The sequence below is a fragment of the Arvicola amphibius genome, chromosome 3, assembly GCF_903992535.2.
Source record: "Arvicola amphibius chromosome 3, mArvAmp1.2, whole genome shotgun sequence".
Lineage (NCBI taxonomy): Eukaryota > Metazoa > Chordata > Mammalia > Rodentia > Cricetidae > Arvicola > Arvicola amphibius.
This window is the reverse complement of record NC_052049.1, coordinates 146606074-146625881: the sequence shown is the minus strand read 5'-3', so window position 1 is coordinate 146625881 and position 19808 is coordinate 146606074. Positions and strand designations below refer to the sequence as shown.

The following is a 19808-nucleotide window of genomic DNA, read 5'->3' as shown; positions in this document are numbered from 1 at the left end:
ATGCAATAGAAAGTAGTTTGAGTCTAGATCCTTTCTACAGTAAAGCTATTCTAGACTCATATTTATTTCTTCCCAGCTAGGACCACCTCTGTTTCTCCAAAGATTTTTGGTTTTGCTCTTTTTCTTTCTTTCTCTATTTAGTTCACATATACAGTGGTTTGCCTGCCTGTTTGCCTGTGCACTAACATGTGCCTGTTGCCCACAGAGGAGGGCTTCAGATACCCTGAAACTGGAGTTACACCTTGTCAACGCTGGAAAGTGAACGAGTCCTCCTCTAGAACGAGTGCCCTTAACTACTGAGCTGTCTGTCCTGATAGAAGGAGCTGACGAACAACAGTGGCATGTGCCTGTAACCTCAGCCCATGGCCAGCAGAAGCAGAAGGGGTGAAGGGGCCAATCAAGGTCATCTGATCTGTAGAAGGAGTTCCAGGCCACCTAGGAATAGAGGGAAACTCTGAATGATTTGGTTTGAAAGAAAAAGACCCCAAAAGGGAGTGGCACTATTAAGGAGGTGTGGCCTTGTTGGCAGAAGTGTGTCACTGTGAAGGTGGGCTTTGAGGCCTCATAAGTGCTCAAGATACAGCCTAGTATTTCATACCATTTCCTGTTGTCTGCAAGCCAACACGTAGGACACTTGGCTACTGTGACACCCGATTCTGTGTTACCCCCCTCGGTACAGTTAGCGTGCCACTACACCATACGCAAGTCCGAGCAAGGGCCTGGAGATTGAAAAAACACACAAAGAGACCTGGGTCATTTGAAAGGAGATCAGCCGAATGCCCTTTATTTAGCCTTGGGGAAATCCTTATATATCCAACTGCTGCCCAAGGAATCCCACCCAGGGAGGTGGGAAATTACCATATCTAACTGCTGCACAAGGACTTCCGCCTAGGCAGGTGGGAAATTACCATATCTAACAATAGAGTCAACAATGCCCTGCAGCTAATCACCAGGCGGGACAAAGGGAGCACAGGAACAAACAGAACGCTTAGTCATCTGACCAGAAACTGTCCTCAAGAAGAGCCCCAGGGACAAGGGCAGACCCGGGCCCTACAGGCTACTTCTCTAGCACTGTGTTTGCTGCTTGTCACCTTGTTGCACCATGACGATAACGGACTAAACCTCTGAAAATGTAGCCCAATTCAATGATTTTCCCTTACAGGTGTTGCCATGGTCATGGTGTCTGTTTACAGCAGTAGAAACCCTAACTAAGACACTGTCCCTAAAGTAAATACACAGAAGTAACCAATTAGAAATGGGGTGAGAGAGATTGCTGCTCTAGAGGATGGGAGTTGGTTCTCAGCACCCAGGAGGCTCACAACTATCCAGCTCCATCTGCAGAAGATCCAATGCCTTCTTCTGCTTCTGTGAGAACTGCATATAAAATCAACATATATACACGAAGACATGCACATGTGAAATAATAATAATGATAATAATAATAAACCAAGGGTGGGAAAGAAGGCATAGGATAGAGAAGAGTGGGGGAGTGTGTGGGAAGGTATAGCTTCAACTTCCTCTACCACAAAAAAATGAAAGGAACAGCCAGTATGGCACAGGATTGACTTTGCCATACATAAATTCAATTGGTTCAGTGTTTCATGCTGCATGGACTGTAGGTGAAGAGCTGGGAACTCTTGAGTTCAGGGCTCGACTGCTCACTAACTTAGGCTTGTCGACTTATCTCTGAGCCCAGGGCCTCAGAGGGAAAGCTGAGCTCCTGACTGACAGTGTGAGGTACAACTCCCTCAGGGCAGCTCTGATTAGGGTACATTGTGTGTAGAATTCTCATGGGCAGAGAGGAGTTGCATGTCCACAGACTGCAAGAATCTCAGCCATGTTCCCATAGGGCGGGAGTGAGCAGGTCTTGGAGTCAGGGAGTGCTGAACGTTCTGGAAGAGTACAGCCAGGCAGAATTTTACCAAAGAAGCACTTGAGTCTTGATAGGTATTTATTAGTCAAAAGGCAATCCAAAGCAAATGGTGTGCCAAATTTAAAAATATATTGGAACTCAAAGTCCCAAATCATTAGCATCAGATGTCCTTCAAATTCAGTAAATGAGCCCAGAGATGACAGTCAGTGTCGATAAAGCAAGATGTCATAGTACCAAAGTTAATGTGGGCACTTAAAGGTACAGGCTGAAGCCAGGCTTGGAAAACATTAGAAGTTTGGTAGAAGGTAGCCTAGAAACTTTGTTGTTGTTTTTTTTTTAGCACATTTAACAAATTAGAGAATCTTTGCACATTTCTGAATTTTATTTACGTTTAGTTTTTTGAGACAGTCACATAGCCCTGGCTGTGTGACTTTTATTTTTATCAAAGTCTGAGTGTCACCAAATGTCACCAAAAGACAGCTGCAGCAGCTATGACTCTTCCAAGCCGTCTATGGAACTTCCCACAGTCTAAACTGTGAACCTGCCATTAATCTCCGACTCTATCCTCAGACATGGCTGAACACAGTGACGTTTGTCCAGAAGAATCTCTGAGTTGCTGGTTGAGTGGAAGTTGGAGACATCCCTGTGGGCTTCTTCTCTCCCACTTCAATGTGTTTTAACCCATTTCTTACTCCCCATCCTTCAGCTTCTCTTCAGCAGAGACCCACACTGTTCTCTGACCCCTCAGAAGCCTCTAAGCACATTCCCTGATGCTGTTTGCCTGGAGATGTGGTACCTGAGATGCTTCCACTTGCAAGTATCAGAAAACTCAAAATATCTTCGTAGGAAGGATCAGCCATTAGCAGTGAACTACAGAACTCTGGAGTTGGTTAACTTGTCAGTACATTGATATTATCAATGACCCTAGAAAGTCTGGGCTACACCAACTCCAGTTGGAATGGGACTGATGGAACATGCGACCAAACCGGACTCTCTGAATGTGCCCGACGGTGGAGGCTGACTGAGAAGCCAAGGACAATGGCGGTGGGCTTGGATTCTGCAGCGTGGACGGGCTCTGTGTGGGCCTTGTCAGCTTGGTTGCTCACCTTCCTGGACCTGGGGGGAGTTGGGAGGACCTTGGACTTAACAGAGTAGGGAACCCTGATGGCTCTTTGGCCTGGAGTGGGAGGGAGTGGGGGTATGGGTGGAAGGGAGCGGAGGAAAGGGGGAGGAGGAGGGGAAGAGATGGAAATTTTTAATTAAAAAAACGAGAAAAAAATCTATCCACAAAAAAAAAAAAAAAAGAAAGAAAGAAAGTCTGGGCTACTCTGTCATGTCCACAGTGTGCTAGAACTATGTAGATGTCCCCTGCCTCTCTAGGTCCTAAACCCTCTCTATTCCCTGTCCCTCTGACTATGAGCACATGTCGTCCCAACCAGGGTCCCAGTCACCATTGTTCTGTGGGGAGGAATCCCCGCTCCCAGCTCTCAGTGCTTCTGTGGTCTCTCTGACTGAATGGAGGAAACCAGAAAACTCAGTGACAAGAGAAAAGGAAAAACCTAAATGAAAAAAAAAACCAAACGAACAAACAGTAACAACAACAAACAAACAAGCTTGAAAACAAGGGACACATTGACAGCAGATATTAATGAAATCCAAAAAAGCATAAAAACATACTTTAAGTACTTTTAAGCCAGTAAATTGAAAATTTAAGATAAATGGATGAATTTCTAAATGCACAGGATGTGGCAAAATTAAGCTAAGAAGAAAAGTTCTTAAACTGATTCATAACCAGCAGCAAGACTGAAGCAGTAATAATAAGACTCCTAACTAAAACATGTCCAGAGCCAGATGGAGTCACTGCAGAAGTCTACCACACTTAAAGGAGAACTGACATCTGATGACCCAAATTGTTCCACAAGTAGAAGAGGAAGAGAGGTTTCCAAACTCATTTCACGACGCACTGTTACCCTGACACCAAAGCCCAGGTAAAGACACAGGAAGTCACCAAGGGATTCTCTTTCCTCACTTTGTCACCAGCCATTTTATACTATGTGTTTACACGTAAGTGTGCACACATGTATGCGTGTCATTTTATACTATGTGTTTACGCGTAAGTGTGCACACATGTATGCATGCCATTTTATACTATGTGTTTACACGTAAGTGTGCACACATGTATGCATGTCATTTTATACTATGTGTTTACACGTAAGTGTGCACACATGTATGCGTGTCATTTTATACTATGTGTTTACGTGTAAGTGTGCACACATGTATGCATGCCATTTTATACTATGTGTTTACATGTAAGTGTGCACACATGTATGCGTGTCATTTTATACTATGTGTTTACATGTAAGTGTGCACACATGTATGCATGTGACAGTATATACATAAATGTCAGAGGGCAACTTAGTGGAGTTGATTCTCCCCTTCCACTCTGTGGAATCAGGGAATTAAATTATGGTGGTGAGTCTGGCTGACCATGTTGTTACCCAGTGAGTCATTTTATGACACCTTCAGCAGTATTCACTTTGAGCTCTTTCTTTTATAATTTAAGTAAAACGTAATTACATCATTCTCCACTCTCTTTCCTCCCTCCCAGTGTGCATTCCTCCCAACCTCTCAAAAATTCACAGTCTCCTTTTCTGTAATCATTTTTATATTTACATATAAACAAATAAACATAAATATGTTCTGCTGATTCTGTCTAGTGTTACCTGCATTTGTGTGTCTAGGATTGACCCCTTGGTATTGGATCCAATCAAGGGGCTCATCCCTGAGAAAGCCTAATTCTCTCTCAACAGTTGCTAATTGCTTGTAGCACTTCATGGGTGTGACCCATAAGATTTCCTTCATCTATACTGGGCTGTCAACTGGTGTTGGAATTGCTCAGGTCTTGTTCAGGCAGCCATGTTGAAATTTTATGGGTGTAGCATTCCTGTCATAGAAGGCACAATTTCACAGCAGATTCTGTCTGTTTGGCTCTTATAATCCTTCTGCTTCTTTTTCCGTGGTGTACCCTGAGCCTTAGTTGTGGGAGCTGTGTTGTAGATTATCAGTTGGGCCTACGTATTCAGTCAGTTATTCTCTGCATTTTGACCATTTGTGACTTTCTGTTATGGTTCCCAACTACTTCAAATAGAAGCCTCATTCATGAGAGATAATGCTGTGGGAACTCCTTCAGCCAACAACCTTTAAAATACTGGCCCACTTTGGGTGTGGCCACATGTACTATATATACAGATGTAAAAAACATATGTGGTCTTTTGACTGCTGGATTCTGTTTTGTTCCCCACTCATGCAGAGGACAGCTGATCTGTGAGTCCATCCCTAAATAAAGGAACCATTATTATACTCCATTCTGAACTAGTGTGTTACTATTTTTATTATAATCTACAAGGTGATGTGATACCTACTTGTATAATTTCTTAGCATAGATTTCCATTAAGCCATAACATGGTAGTTATTTGATTTTGTTAGGTGCATACAGAAAGAGTATAAAACATATATTTCTAATACCTCCTCTCCCATGAGAGTTATACCTATCTGTGGTTATAAGAATAAGTATTTAGAATGCAGTTAGGAATTATACTAAATTAGGAAGATGGCAGTTGTATGTTTTTATCTAAGATCCCTGGCTTCTCTAGTCCTGATGGTTGGCTGATTCTCTCAGTATCAGGTATGATTTTCCTCATGTTGATCAAGGCATAAGTCCAATTAGATAGCTGTTGGTTACTGTCAAGATATGAACTTTAGGTCTGTCTTGCCATGCTGCTTGTTATTTGGGGTCATGGGCATCACAGCGAGGTTGCCTTTCTCCCCTGGCAGCTTGCACAGTCCCAGCTGGTGTTATGAAAGCTAGTCCTCAGGGGGGAGGCTTTCAGGGAAGTCCCAGCTTGAATCCTCCAAGTCCTGTATCAGATGTGTGTGGTGTCTTTAGCCATGGGTCCTTACCTTCAAGGACAACATAATAGCTTATATTGTTTGGGGAGTTTATGTGGGATTCCCCTCTGTATGTTATGAATATGTTGTATTGCCATTGGTTAATAAAAACCTGCTTTCAGTCAATGGCTTAACAGAATATAGCCAGACTGGAAAAGATACATAGAGACAGTTGGCAGTCAGTAAGATGCCATGTAACCACCAGAGGAGAAAGATGCAAGCTGCCTGCTGGAAACTTGTCCTTATACCACGAGGCTCATGATTAAATATAAAATAATAGAAATGGGTGATGTGGGAGGGTCTTCTGTTTGAGTTGATTTCATTGGTTAATAAAGAAACTGCCTGGCTCATTAGTGGATAATCTGTGGCTTAGTGGATAGTCTGTGGTTTTGGGGGAAACATTATTATCCCCAGTGGCATAACTCCATGAAAATATACAGTTACAAATACCTTATGTATTGTTTTAGTTAGGGTTTCTGTTGCTGTGATAAACACCATGGTCATAAGAAACTTGGAAGAAAGGGTTTACTTCATGTTACAGCTTGTAGTCCATCAGCCAGGGAAGTCAGGATAGGAACTCAAGGCAGGAGCCTAGAGGCAGGACTGAAGCAGAGGCCATGGAGAATTGCTGGTTACGGGCTGGCTCCTGCAGGCTTCTTCAGTCTGCTTTCTTATACATCCAGAACCACCTTCCCATAGGTGCCACCACTTACAATGGGCTGAGCCATTTTGTGTCAATTCCTAATTAGGAAAATGTTCTACAGGTATTCCGACCAGCCATGGTGTATGTGGAGGGGTGTATTCTCAATTGAGATTCCCTCTTCCTAAATAACTCTGGATTTGTCAAGTTGGCATAAAAGTAGCCAGCATATATGTGTAATTTTAAGCAAATACAAAATAATTCTTTATGACTTTTTCACATATTAATGATTTGTTCCTCTCCCATTCCTTATATATTTCCTCCCCCTCTACATTAAACCTTTTCCTATTTCCCCATTCATATCATTTTTTTTGAGACAAGATTTCTCTGTGTAACAGTTCTGACTCTCCTGGAACTTGCTTGGTAAACCAAACTGGCCTCAGATTCACTGAGATCTGTCTGCCTCTGCCTCTGCCTCTGCTTCCTTAGTGCTGGGATTAAAAGCATGGACCGCCACCACCCGACTCTTCATATCATTTGTATCTTGCCATTCTCCTGTCTAGTGGCCCCCCTGGCAGAATTCTGTGAGTCCAGGTGGACCAGGGCTTTTTAAAAATGGATTTTCAAAGCTTCATGGGAACAGGAGCCGATCCAGTCCCGGGACATTGGCCGACCAGGACTGAGCCAGCGACCTGGTCCAGAGCAAATCTGAGACAGTAAACTTTACCAGAACAGGTACAGGGGTGTAACTGCTGAGCGAGTGAGCCAGACCCAGAGACTGCTGAGGGTCCGGATGTGAATCTGGGATCTTTAAGGGAGTAGAACTAAGCCAGGACTCCTATGTGTATGGGTGTGAGTCTAGGACCTCTGAGGAACTAGGCCTGAGGCAGGTCCTCTATGAGTCTGTACACACCCAAGCCTAGGAACTCCAGGGAATAGACCAGAGCCAGAGACCTTTGCAGGACAAATCCCAAGCCAGGGACCTCTGCAGGAGTGGATCCAGACCAGGGACATTGACAGAAACAGGTCTGAACCAACAACTTAGGCTAGAGCAGGCCTGAAACAGCAAACTCCAAGGGAGTGGAACAAAGCCCAGGAGTGCTGAGCAATCTCCAGGAACACTGAGTGACCAATGGGGTAACTAGAACCATGGTACTGACTGTACCATGAGGAACACCCATCTGAACCTTGGATTCACTGGCACCTAGAAGATTAATCAACAGAATCAGACAGCCCCAACCACACCTATTGGAGGAAAAGATCAATAGAAAAGGTAAGAGCACATGCAACACCACAAAGAGCAACACGACACCAGTAAAACCTAAAAACCCTACAAAAGCAAGACTTGAACTACCAAATATAGATGAAGCAGAAGAAAGAAGCAGAAGACCTAAAAATAACTTCAGGAGAATATTTGAAACTCTTAAAGAGGAAATAAGAAATTCACTTTAAAAATGGAGGAAAAGACAAACAAAAAATTGAAAGACATAAGCAAATCACTTAGAGAAAACCAAGAAAAAGCAAACAAACATATGAAAGAAGCTGAAATAGAGACAATGAAAAAAACACAAGCCGAGGGAATCATAGAAACAGAAATCATGACAAAACAATCCGGAACCACAAACACAAGCATAAACAGCAGAATATAAGAGATGGAAGAGAGAATCTCAAACACTGAAGATACAGTAGAGAAAATAGACTCATCAGTCAAAGAAAATATTAAATCTAACAAAAGCTTGACGCAAAATATTCAGGAAATATGGGACACCATGAAAAGGCCAAATCTAAGAATAATAGGTAAAAAAGGAAAGAGAAGAAGTTCAACTCAAAACCACAGAAAACATATTTAACAAAATCATAGAAGAAAACTTTCCCAACCTAAAGAGAGGTATGCCTATGAAGATACAAGAAGCTTATAGAACACCAAACAGACTGGATCAAAAGAAAAGTTCTTTCACTACATAATAATCAAAACACTAAACATACAGAGTAAAGAAAGAATATTAAAGCTGCAAAGGAAAAAGGCAAAGTAACATACAAAGGTAGACCTATTAGACTTACACCTGACTTCTCATTAGAGACAATGAAAGTCAGAAGGTCGTGATCAAGCATTATGCAGACATTAAGAGACCATGGATGCCAGCCCAGACTACTATACCCAGCAAAATTTTCAATCACCATAGAAGGACAAAACAAGATATTCTATGACAAAATCATATTTAACCAATACCTAGCCACAAACCCAGCCCTATACAAAACACTAGAAGGAAAAGTCCAGCCGGGCGGTGGTGGCGCACGCCTTTAATCCCAGCACTTGGGAGGCAGAGACAGGCGGATCTCTGTGAGTTCGAGGCCAGCCTGGTCTACAAGAGCTAGCTCCAGGACAGGCTCTAAAAAAAAGCTGCAGAGAAACCCTGTCTCGAAAAACCAAAAAAAAAAAAAAAAAAGAAAAAAAAAAATAGAAGGAAAAGTCCAAACCAAGGAAGTTAGCTACACCAACAAAAACACAGACAATTGATTGTCTCATAGCAGCAAATCCCAAAGAAAGGGAAAATGCACAAATTAACATCACCAACTATGAAAACTAAATTAACAGGAGATAGCAATCACTGGTCATTAATATCCCTTAATATAAATGGACTCAACTTACCTATAAAAAGGCACAGGCTAACAGATTGGATACAAAAACAGAATCCATCCTTCTTCGGCACACAAGAAACATATCTCAACCTTAAGAACAGATATCGTCTCAGAGTAAAGGGTTGGGGAAAAGTATACCAATGAAATGGACCTAAAAAACAAGCAGGTGTAACTATCCTAGTATCTAACAAAATAGACTTCAAACTAAAATCAGTCAAAAGAGACAAAGAAGGACATTTCATATTAGTCACAGGAAAAATCCATCAAGAGGAAATCTCAATATTGAATATCTATGCCCCAAATACAAGGGCACCCTCGTATGTAAAAGAAATACTTCTAAAGCTTAAATCATACATTAACCCCATACACTAATAGTGGGAAACTTCAACACTCTACTCTCACCACTGGACAGGTCAGTCAGACCAAAAAATGAACAGAGAAATAAGGGAACTAACAGATGTTATGATTCAAATGGACTTAACAGACATCTGTAGAATATTCCATCCAAACAGATAAGAATGTACCTTCTTCTCAGCACCTCATGGAACCTTCTCAAAAACTGACCACATACTGGGTAAAAAAACAAACCTCAACAAATATAAAAAATTGGAAAACCCCATGTATCTTATCAAATCACCATGGCTTAAAACTAGAAAACAACAGCAATACTAATTCCAGAAAGCCCACAAGCACATGGAAATTAAACAATGCTCACCTGAATCATCAATGGGTCAAGGAAGAAATAAGGGGGAAAATTAAAGACTTCCTAAAATTCAACAAAAATGACCACACAACATACCCAAATTTATGGGACACAATGAAAACAGTGTTAAGTTCATAGCACTAAATGCCAACATAAAGAAGCTGAAAAAGTCCCACACTAGTAAATTAACAGAACATTTGAAAACTTTAGAGCAAAAAGAAGCAAATTCACCCAAGAGAACTAGACGACCGGAAATAATCAAATTGAGAGCTGAAATCAACAAAATAGAATCAAAGAAAACAATACAAAGAATCAATGAGACAAAGAGTGTGTTCTTCGAGAAAATCAACAAAATAGACAAACCTTTATCCAAACTAACCAAAAGGAAGAGAAAGAATATCCAAATTAACAAAATCAGAAATGAAAAGGGAGACGTAACAACAGACAGGGAGAAAATACAGAGGATCATCAGGTCATATTTTGAAAACCTGTACTCCACAAAATTGGAAAACTTAAAGGAAATGGACAACTTTCTGAATTTACCAAAATTAAATCAAGACCAGATAAACAAATTAAACAGACCTATAACTGATGAAAAAAATAGAAACAATCATCAAAAGTCTCCCAACCAAGAAAAAAAAGCCCAGGACCTGATGGTTTCAGCCCAGAATTCTACAAGATTTTCAAAAAAGAACTAATACCAAAATTCCTCAAATTATTCCACACAATAAAACAGAAGGACCAGTGCCAAACTCTTTTTATGAGGCTACAATTACCCTGACACCCAAACCACAGAAAATATTACTAAGAAAGAGAATTACAGACCAATCTCACTCATGAACATTGTTGCAAAAATACTAAATAAAATACTGGCAAATCAAATCCAAGAACACAACAGAACCATCATCTACCATGATGAAGGTGGCTTCATTCCAGAGATGCAGGGATGGTTCAACATATGAAAATCTGTCATCGTAATCCACCATATAAACAAACTGAAAAATAAAAACCACATAATCATTTCATTAGACGCTGAAAAATCTTTTGACAAAATACAACATCCCTTGATGATAAAGGTCTTGGAGAGAGCAGGGATACAAGGAACATACCTTAACATAATAAAGGCAATATACAGCAAGGCAACAGCCACCATCAAACTAAATGGAGAGAAACTCCCAGCGATCCCATTGAAATAAGAAGCAAGACAAGGTTGTCCACTCTCCATATCTATTCAATATAGCTCTTGAGGTCCTGGCTAGAGCAATAAGACACCAAAAGGAGATAAGGGGATACAGATTGGAAAAGAAGTCAAACTCTCACTGTTTGCTGATGGTATGAGAGTTTACATTAGCGATCCCAAAAATTCTACCAAGGAACTTCTACAACTCATAAACACTCTCAGTAATGTAGCAGGATACAAGATTAACTCAAAAAAATCAGTAGCCCTCCTGTACACAGATGATAAAAGGGCTGGGAAAGAAATCAGAGAAGCAACACCCTTCACAATAGCCACAAATATCATAAAATATCTTGGAGTAACTCTTACCAAGCAAGTGGGAGACTTGTATGCCAAGAACTTTAAATCTTTGAAGAAAGAAATTGAAGAAGACACCAGAAAGTGGAAAGATCTCCCATGATCTTGGGTAAGTAGAATTAACATAGTAAAAATGGCAATCTTATCTAAAGAAATCTACAGATTCAAAGCAATGCCCAGCAAAATCCCAGCAAAATTCTTCACAGACCTTCAAAGAATGGTACTCAACTTCATATGGAAAAGCAAAAAACCCAGGATAGCCCAAACAATACTGTACAATAAAAGAACTTCTGGAGGCATCACAATCCCTGACTTCAAACTCTACTACAGAGCTACAGTACTGAAAACAGCCTGGTATTGGCATAAGAACAGATAGGAGGATCAATGGAACTGAATAGACAACTCAGATATCAATCCACACACCTTCAAATACCTGATTTTTGATAAAGAAGCAAAAAGTGTCAAATGGAAAAAAGAAAGCATATTTAAAAAGTGGTGGTGGCATAACTTGATATCAACATGTAGAAGAATGAAAATAGACCCATATCTATCACCATGCACAAAACTCAAGTCCAAATGGATCAAAGACCTCAACATAAAGCCAGCCACACCGAACCTTATAGAAGAGAAAGTGGGAAGTACACTTGAATACATTGGCACAGGAGACCACTTCCTAAATATAACCCCAGCAGCACAGACACTGAGAGAAACAATTAATAAATGGGACTTCCTAAAACTGAAAAGCTTCTATAAAGCAATGACAGCTTACAGAATGGGAAAAGATCTTCACCGACCCCACATCGGACAGAGGGCTGATCTCCAAACTATACAAAGAACTCAAGAAATTGGTCATCAAAAGAACACATAATCCAAAAAAAAAAAAAAAAAAAAAAAAAAAAGGCATACAGTCCTAAACAGTGAAGTCTCAACAGAAGAATCTAAAATGACTGAAAGACACTTAAGGAAATGTTCAACATCCTTGGATCCTTGGTCATCAGAGAATGCAAATCAAAAAACTCTTGAGATTCCATTTTACAGCTGAAAGAATGGTCAAGATCAAAAACACTGATGACAACTTATGTGGAGGGGTTGTAGGATAAACGGAACACTTCTGCATTGTTGGTACAGCCCCTTTGGATATCAGTGTGGCGATTTCTCAGAAAATTAGGAAACAACCTTCCTCAAGACCCAGTAATACCACTCTTGGGTATATATCCAAAGGATGCTCAATCCATGCCACTAGGACATGTGCTCAACTATGTCCATAGCAGCTTTATTTGTCATAGCCAGAACCTGGAAACAAGCTAAATGCCCCTCGACTGAAGAATGGATAAGGAAAATGTGGTACATTTACCCATTTACACAGCAGGAAAAAAATAACATCTTGAATTTTGCAGGAAAGTGGATGCAGCTAGAAAAAAAATCATTTTGAGTGAGGTAACCCAGACACAGAAAGACAATTATCGCATGTACTCACTCATAAGTGGTTTTTAAACATAAAGCAAAGAAAATCAGCCCACAAATCACAATCTCAGAACTTAGACAACAATGAAGACACCAAGACAACAAGAGGGACTTACATAGATATAATCTACATGGTAAGTAGAAAGTATAAAAAGACAAGATGTCCTGAGTTAATTGGGAGCATGGGGACCTTGAAGGAGGATTGAAGGGGGAGCAGAGAGGCAAGAAGGGGAGCAGAGAAAAATGTAGAGCTCAATAAATATCAAGTTAAGGCAGCGAGGCCACCGGCGACGGCGGTGGCTACGACTCAGGCTGTGCTCCGCCCTGTTCGCCTTGGTTCCCCGGCCGCCTCGGCAGACATGTTGTGAAGCGGCGGCGCGGGTGCCCGAAGGATGGTTTGGCCGAGGCGGCGGCAACCGCTGCTGGTGGCGGCGGCCGCGGGGGCTCGGGCTCTGTAGAGCCGTAGGGCCGGGCCTGTGGGTGTCCGCCCGGGCCTGCGGCCGGCGGGGCTCCCGTGCCGTCCGGGTCCGTGTGAGCCGGTACCGGAGGGCGATCCCCGGAGCCCTCGCACCACGACCTTCCCTTCAGACCCGCACTAGAATCTCCCACACAGTGGGCGTTCTCGGCCCTCGAACCCACCTCTTCCTCCTCTCCGAGCTCTCCCGACCCCGACGTCCCTTCCCGGGGGCGGCCTGAAATCTTCGCGGAGTGGTGGACCAGACTGGAGGAGTTTTAAAAGTTGGGGCCTGAAAGGCAGGAAGGTACGATGGCTTCCTTGTCAGGCAGCGATGGTGATCTCACTATCCCCAGAGCTGCTATAAATAAGATGGTCAAAGAGACTCCCTAACGTCTGGCCGCCCGAGGGCTGGTCGTGAACTGCTGCACTGAATTCATTCACCTTTTATCTTGCGAAGCCAATGAGATTTGCATCAAGTCGAAAAGAAGACGATTTCCCCAGAGCACGTCATACAAGGACTAGAAAGTTTGGGCTTTGGCTCTTACATCAGTAAGGAAAAGAAGTCTTACAAGAATGCAAGACAGTAGCGCTAAAAAGAAGAAAGGCCAGTTCTCCTTTGGAAAACCTTGGCATTCCTGAGGAAGAGCTATTGAGACAGCAACAGGAATTGTTGGCAAAGGCTAGACAGCAACAAGCAGAATTGGCCTAACAGGAATGGCTTCAAATGCAGCAAGCCGCCCAACAAGCCCAGCTTGCTGCAGCCTCAGCCAGCGCATTCAATCAGGCAGGATCTTCTCAAGATGAAGAGGATGGTGGTGATATCTGAAATTCACCATCTCGGCTTCTGTGTCCTCTATAAAAAAAAAAAAAAAAAAAAAAAAAAAAAAAAAAAAAAAAAAGTGGAAGAAATGCTTATCTGTAATTGTGTATGCATCTTGGTGGACTTAGCTTTGGTATCCTAGAGACGGCTGCTGTCAGGTTTCAACTGCTGTGCTATACTTGTCAAACTGTCTCTTTCAACATGGAAAATCTAAGGTTCAATAGAACATCAGCTTTGAATCTGTAATGGTGTTTCTGGAATCTATGAGCAGTGTGAACCCTTTATTTGGTCTATAAATAGTATTACAGAAAATGTCAGGTTTATAAAAATACAGTGAAATTTACATACATGTCTTAATTTGTATTTGCATTATCTCTGCTCTTTTAACTGAACTAAAATTGAGAGTTTTATTGAGATGGGGCATGGTGTGATGCAGAATACGTTGAATCAGGTCGGCAGAAAAAAATCAGTTCTATATAGTATCTAATTTTTTTGTCTTTTAAAGTGAGTATATATGCACGCAACAATTATATATGCTCAGATAAATATACTTGCTAAGAGAAAAACTCAAATAAGACATTCAAAAACTAGAAAGGAAATGTATTCACTAATAGCTGTATAAATTTGGTGAGTTATGTTTTTTATTTTGTTATTGTTTTATGTAACAGTAAAGACTACTTTTATTATAGTATAATTTATCCTGAGCTACACTATGCCATTTCAGAAACTGGCTAATCTTGAAGAGTGTTGTGATTCGTACTGTTTCACTCCAGTTTGGTAACTGTTGATATTATTAATTTCTTGGTTCGTGTTTATGTCATTTACATATAGAGGTAAGACTTATGCAACCATTGCTTGGGTTCTGTTGGTTTAACAGAGGCTCATGGATATTCAGACTTGCTAGGGGAAATAAGTGAAAACTAATGAATATGTTTGCTATGAGAGAGGGCTTTAAAAATATTATTAACATGTAGTTTACATATTGTTTGGTTTTAGCATAACATTTACATTTTCTTGACTAGGTGACCTTAAGAGTCCAGTGTTAATACTTGATATGACATTGCCCCCCCCCATAGTTGAGTGATGGCTTAAAAGTTTTGTGTTTGATTAAAAAGTGTCATAACTGACCAGCCCTATATGAAGTGTTAACTTGCTTGTTAAAAGGGAGCAGCTTGAATTTGGTTTCAGTGACTAAAGTGTGATAGTGTTTGCGAGAGGGACCCAGTGTATTTGGAGAAATGGTGTATTGCTTGTGTTTGGAAACAAAAAAATGCCATCTAAGGAAGTCATTAAGTTCCTTTGTCTGTTGCCAAGTCATTTAAATTTCTTTATTCACCAAGCCCCAGAAGAGATTCTAACAGCCAGGATTTTAATTTTAATTGGAGAACTAAGTAGAGTTTATAAGTATTAGATTTCTTAATATTCATATTTTGCAGTTTTAGAAAAAGGGAAATATTGTTATGCATTTATCAGATAGATATACTTCCCCAGTATAACAGAAAAGGTAGTAAAAAGGATAGTAATTTTGCTGAAAGCTTTATGCTGAAGTTATTTTAAGGTATTTCATGGATATGCCCATGAAGTGTTTGGAAAAAACTAGAAGGAATTGTTTTTTCAAAAAGGTTAAGTACCAAAGGTAGGTAGTTTAGTCTACAAAAATAAGTTAGTCACTGTTGGCTATTCTAATTTGTAGTGTAACATTCTTTCACTTTGTTTTAAGTGTATGTTTCTCAAACAATTTAGATATTTTTCCATACTTTTTTTTTCTGATGCAGACTTCAGGTTAATTGATATTTTACTGCATCTGATAATGTATTATTTGTTTGAAACCTAGTGACTTTTCATTTTGATGTTCCTGTGATTTCATATGCTGTATTCTTCAAGCAATAAAATTCTGTTGTGTTTTATTAAATAAATAAATAAATATCAAGGTTTTTAAAAAGAAAAGAAATGCTTTCATAAAATTGTTTCACTACAGTTAAGATCTTTCCTGGGTTGTGGTCTGATTTAGAGAAATTTCCTTGAGCTGGAATGTATATTCTATGGTGTGTGGGTGGAATATTTCATAGATTTCTATTAAGTTCACTTGATGCACATCAGTTATTTCTGATTTTTCTGTCTTTTGTCAAGAAGATAGTCTACAGAGTACTGAACCCGTATGAGGCCTGGATTGTAGTTACTCTACATCTTAACTGTTCTGTGAACATTTGTCCATCAGAGTTTGGGGTCAGCACAAAATGAGGAACTGTAATAAATGAGGACCTGGGATTCTTCTCTTTCACCTTTGCCCACAAATAACAGTTAGTATATTCATGGTGTTCCACATTTCTGGAATATTTCTTTTATGTAGTTTTAATTTCATATTCATTGTGTGATCTCTTCCCTCTACTTTATCTTTGAGGCCTGCTAAAGTTTCTTCTACTTGACCCACTCTGTGTGTGAGACTTTCCACTCAGTTTTCCAATTGGATCATTAAGATTTTCAGTTCTCCCTTCACTTCAGCTTGAGCTCTCTTCAATATTCTATCTCGCTTTTTTTAAATCTCATTTTTTAAATTCTGGATTGTCTTCATTATTTCCATCAGTCTTATGATCCTGTTTTCTTGGGAATCGCCCAAGCATTTATTCTCTTTAAATTTATTGAGTTGTTTTTTCTCTAACACCAATTCTGTGGTGAACTCTGTAATTTCTGTATTAAGAATGTCTGTGGTCTGGGGTTGATTCTCATTGGAGAACATTTTATAGGACTGGTGGGTTTGCATGGGAAATATACTGCCTTGATCTTTTCTGTTGTTTGTATGTTTTTCATGAAAACTGGATGTGTAGACTTCTTTTGTTGGTTCTGTGTCTGATGTGGACACAGCAAGCTGGCACAAAACACAGAATATGTGGGAATGGCTCAGACCAGACATTGGATATGGTGTGGGAGGGATGGATCAGGGGATAGTAGGAGTTTGGGTGCGAGGGCCTCTACAACCACCACAGCCAGCAGAGTAAGAACCTACAGGAGGGAAGAAAGGAGTCTGACCCTGAGTAGTTTATTTTGGGCATACTTAAGCACAGCACAATTTGGTGAAAAATTTCCTGGTGATAAACTTAATCCCCGGGGCACACTAAAGCATAAGACAAAACTACACCAAGACTCTTTGTAAAGTACAAGTGACATCTTCCCTAAACATGGGTTCTATAGATTGACAAGCTCATGATAAGGGTCTGGTGGAGGATCTGTTGTGATCTTCAATACATAGTTCAAAGGTCACCAGGATGTTAACCACATATATTCCCAGCCTCCTGAGTGGGAAATAGGTAATACATTCCTTTCTTTGAAGGGACAAGCCTGTGTGTTTGGCATTCCTGGTTCCCTAGTGCTTCTCTGTGAGCACAAGGGCCTCTGTGCCTCCCACAGCTGGGGAGGGTCTGACGTGTGTGCAGATGTGCATGCTGGCCCAAGCTGGAGGTTGATGGCAGTGGGAGTGGAGCTCACCAGAATATACCAGGGCAATGGTGTGGAGCCCAGGCTAGATCTGAGGAAGGGGAGGTATGCAGAAAGTAGGATTAGAAGGATACACCAGGCTAGACGGCAACAGAAAATGTTCAGGACAGGACTGAGCCTGGAGGTTTGATATTGCATGGAAAGGGTAAAGTCAGGGGTTCCAGTGGGGGCAAGGACAGAATATTCTTCTGCACTTTTTCAGAGAGGGCATCACTATTCTGTAGCTCTGGCTGTCCTGGAACTCATCATTTAGACCAGGCTGGCCACGAACTCACAGAGGTCCATGTAGTTCTGCCTCATAAGGGCTGGGATTAAAGGCCTGTACCACTCCACTTGACGAAAGACAAAGCTTTTTCAAGGAAATTTTCTGTTATTGTTATTTTGCTGGAATGTGTGTTTTCCTGTTCTTTTGCTTTTACCATTAAAATAACTTAAATTTTTATTTTGTGTATTGATGTGTTTTGCCTACAGGTATGTATGTGTATCACAGGTGTTTTGAGCACAGAGGCTAGAGGAGGACATCAAACTCTCTGGAGCTGGAGTTACAGATGGTAGTGAGATGTCCTGTAGATGCTGAGCCCTAACCTGGGTCCTCAGCAAGAGCAGGTGTGCCTGTCACCTCTCAGCCAGCTCTCCAGGTTCTCCCTCACTATTTTAAATTTTGAATTTTGTTTTCTCTGCTATTTTTCCTTCTTGAAAAAGAAAAACCTTTTACTAGGTTTTTCCTGCTTCCCTGACTTCCATCTACATCTTGTTTCCTTCCTTCCTTCCTTTCTTTTTTCTTTCTTTCTTTCTTTTTTTCCTTCTTTCTTTCTTTTTTTCTTTCTTTCTTATTTTTGGACTTAAATTATTCTTCTTTGTTTTGCCCATTTTTTTAATTTCTTCATTTTGCACATTAATTTTACTTTTAAACAATTTGGGTAATTCTACAATGTTGGTAGTCAAATCTTCCCTTTTATTAGTGTTCTTGTTTAGTTTTTTTTCCTCAATTTACAAGCTTTGCTTTTATTTGTAGTGATTATTGTTTGTCTTCTTCCTAAGTGATATCTGCAATCCCAGCTCAACAGGTCGAAGACATGAGATGCACATAACAATGGTTAATATTATTTATATCACAAGAACCAGGATGAACAACTGTTCTCTATTATTTAATAACATGAGTGACAGTGTCTGTGGATTCTAGCAATGCAGCTTTATTAAAACTTGAAAACCTTCCTTGCCTCTTCAATTTTTTTCACATCAGGTGGAGGCTTTCTCTGGCTGCCAGGCTGCAGGAACTTCTTCACATTGGGCAGGCTGCTGATTCTGCTCTTCAGGGCCTGTAATCCAGAAAACACAGCCTGAGAGTCAGAACTGCTCAAGTACACAGTCCAAAACACATGAGTCCCCAAAACACGACCAAATGCATCCTTGCAACAGGTCCAGAGTAGACGTGAGAAGAATGACAAATCCCTGAGCTAGAAACCATAGCTCAGCACAATTTCCTTTTTTTCTTTTTTTTTTTTTTTTTTTTTTTTTTTTTTTTTTTTTTGGTTTTTCGAGACAGGGTTTCTCTGCAGCTTTTTTTTTTTTAGAGCCTGTCCTGGAACTAGCTCTTGTAGACCAGGCTGGCCTCGAACTCACAGAGATCCGCCTGCCTCTGCCTCCCGAGTGCTGGGATTAAAGGCGTGCGCAACCACCGCCCGGCCTCAGCACAATTTCCTTAAGACCTCCTTTGACATCCAGTTGCCTTCTCCTCAGGCCCCTGCACACAGCCTGTGCAGAGTGTTGTGCAGAGCACAGAGCACAGAGCACGGTGTCTCTCAGGTGTGAAATCAGAGACTACCAGAGAAAAGTGAAGCTGTGAAAAACTGAGCTGGAAGTAGGGACAGAAAATATCCATGTCTAAAGAGGAGCAACTCATAGTCAGTTTTTACACTGGAGATAAGGATGGCGTAACAGGGGGTAGGGGAGACAGCATGGTGGGCACCATAGAGAGGGAAGCACAGTGCTGAGGAGTCAGAGCTGAGGAAGGGGGGCAGCATGACAGAGACCTGTTCAGACGCTGAGTGTGCAGAGAAAGGCCACATGAGATGAAAGATGAAGGCCAGAAGCAGCCTGCAAGGAACAGGGGTCCAAGGAGAGAGCTGTGGGGTCCTGTGTCTTTATCATTGGAAAAATATATTATTGGGGTAGCAGCCTCAAATCTCTATTCACAAAAAGTTTATTTTCATGCCTGAAACCAGTGTCTAGTAGCT

The 19808-nt window shown here is 40.9% G+C and overlaps 2 protein-coding genes and 1 pseudogene across 4 annotated transcripts in view; 1 reads left to right on the top strand and 2 right to left on the bottom strand.

Moving 5' to 3' along the window:
• The window catches only part of LOC119809017 (glutathione S-transferase A2-like), a 29575-nt gene extending 15990 nt beyond the window's left edge, over positions 1–13585 (bottom strand). Inside the window, exon 1 of the mRNA XM_038321656.1 lies at positions 13442–13585. The gene's annotated coding sequence lies outside the window, so the exon portion shown is untranslated. The remainder of the gene's footprint in view (positions 1–13441) is intronic.
• Positions 1–19808, bottom strand: part of LOC119809018 (glutathione S-transferase A2-like) — a 118657-nt gene that overhangs the window by 71827 nt on the left and 27022 nt on the right. Inside the window, exon 6 of one of the 3 annotated variants that reach the window (XM_038321667.1) lies at positions 18768–18890. The exons of the other annotated variants lie outside the window; for them this stretch is intronic. Within the exon in view, the coding sequence (XP_038177595.1) occupies positions 18768–18890 (123 nt within the window). Of the gene's footprint in view, positions 1–18767; positions 18891–19808 lie in introns of those variants that run through there. 3 annotated transcript variants of the gene reach the window in all.
• Positions 13153–15984, top strand: LOC119809019 (annotated as a pseudogene).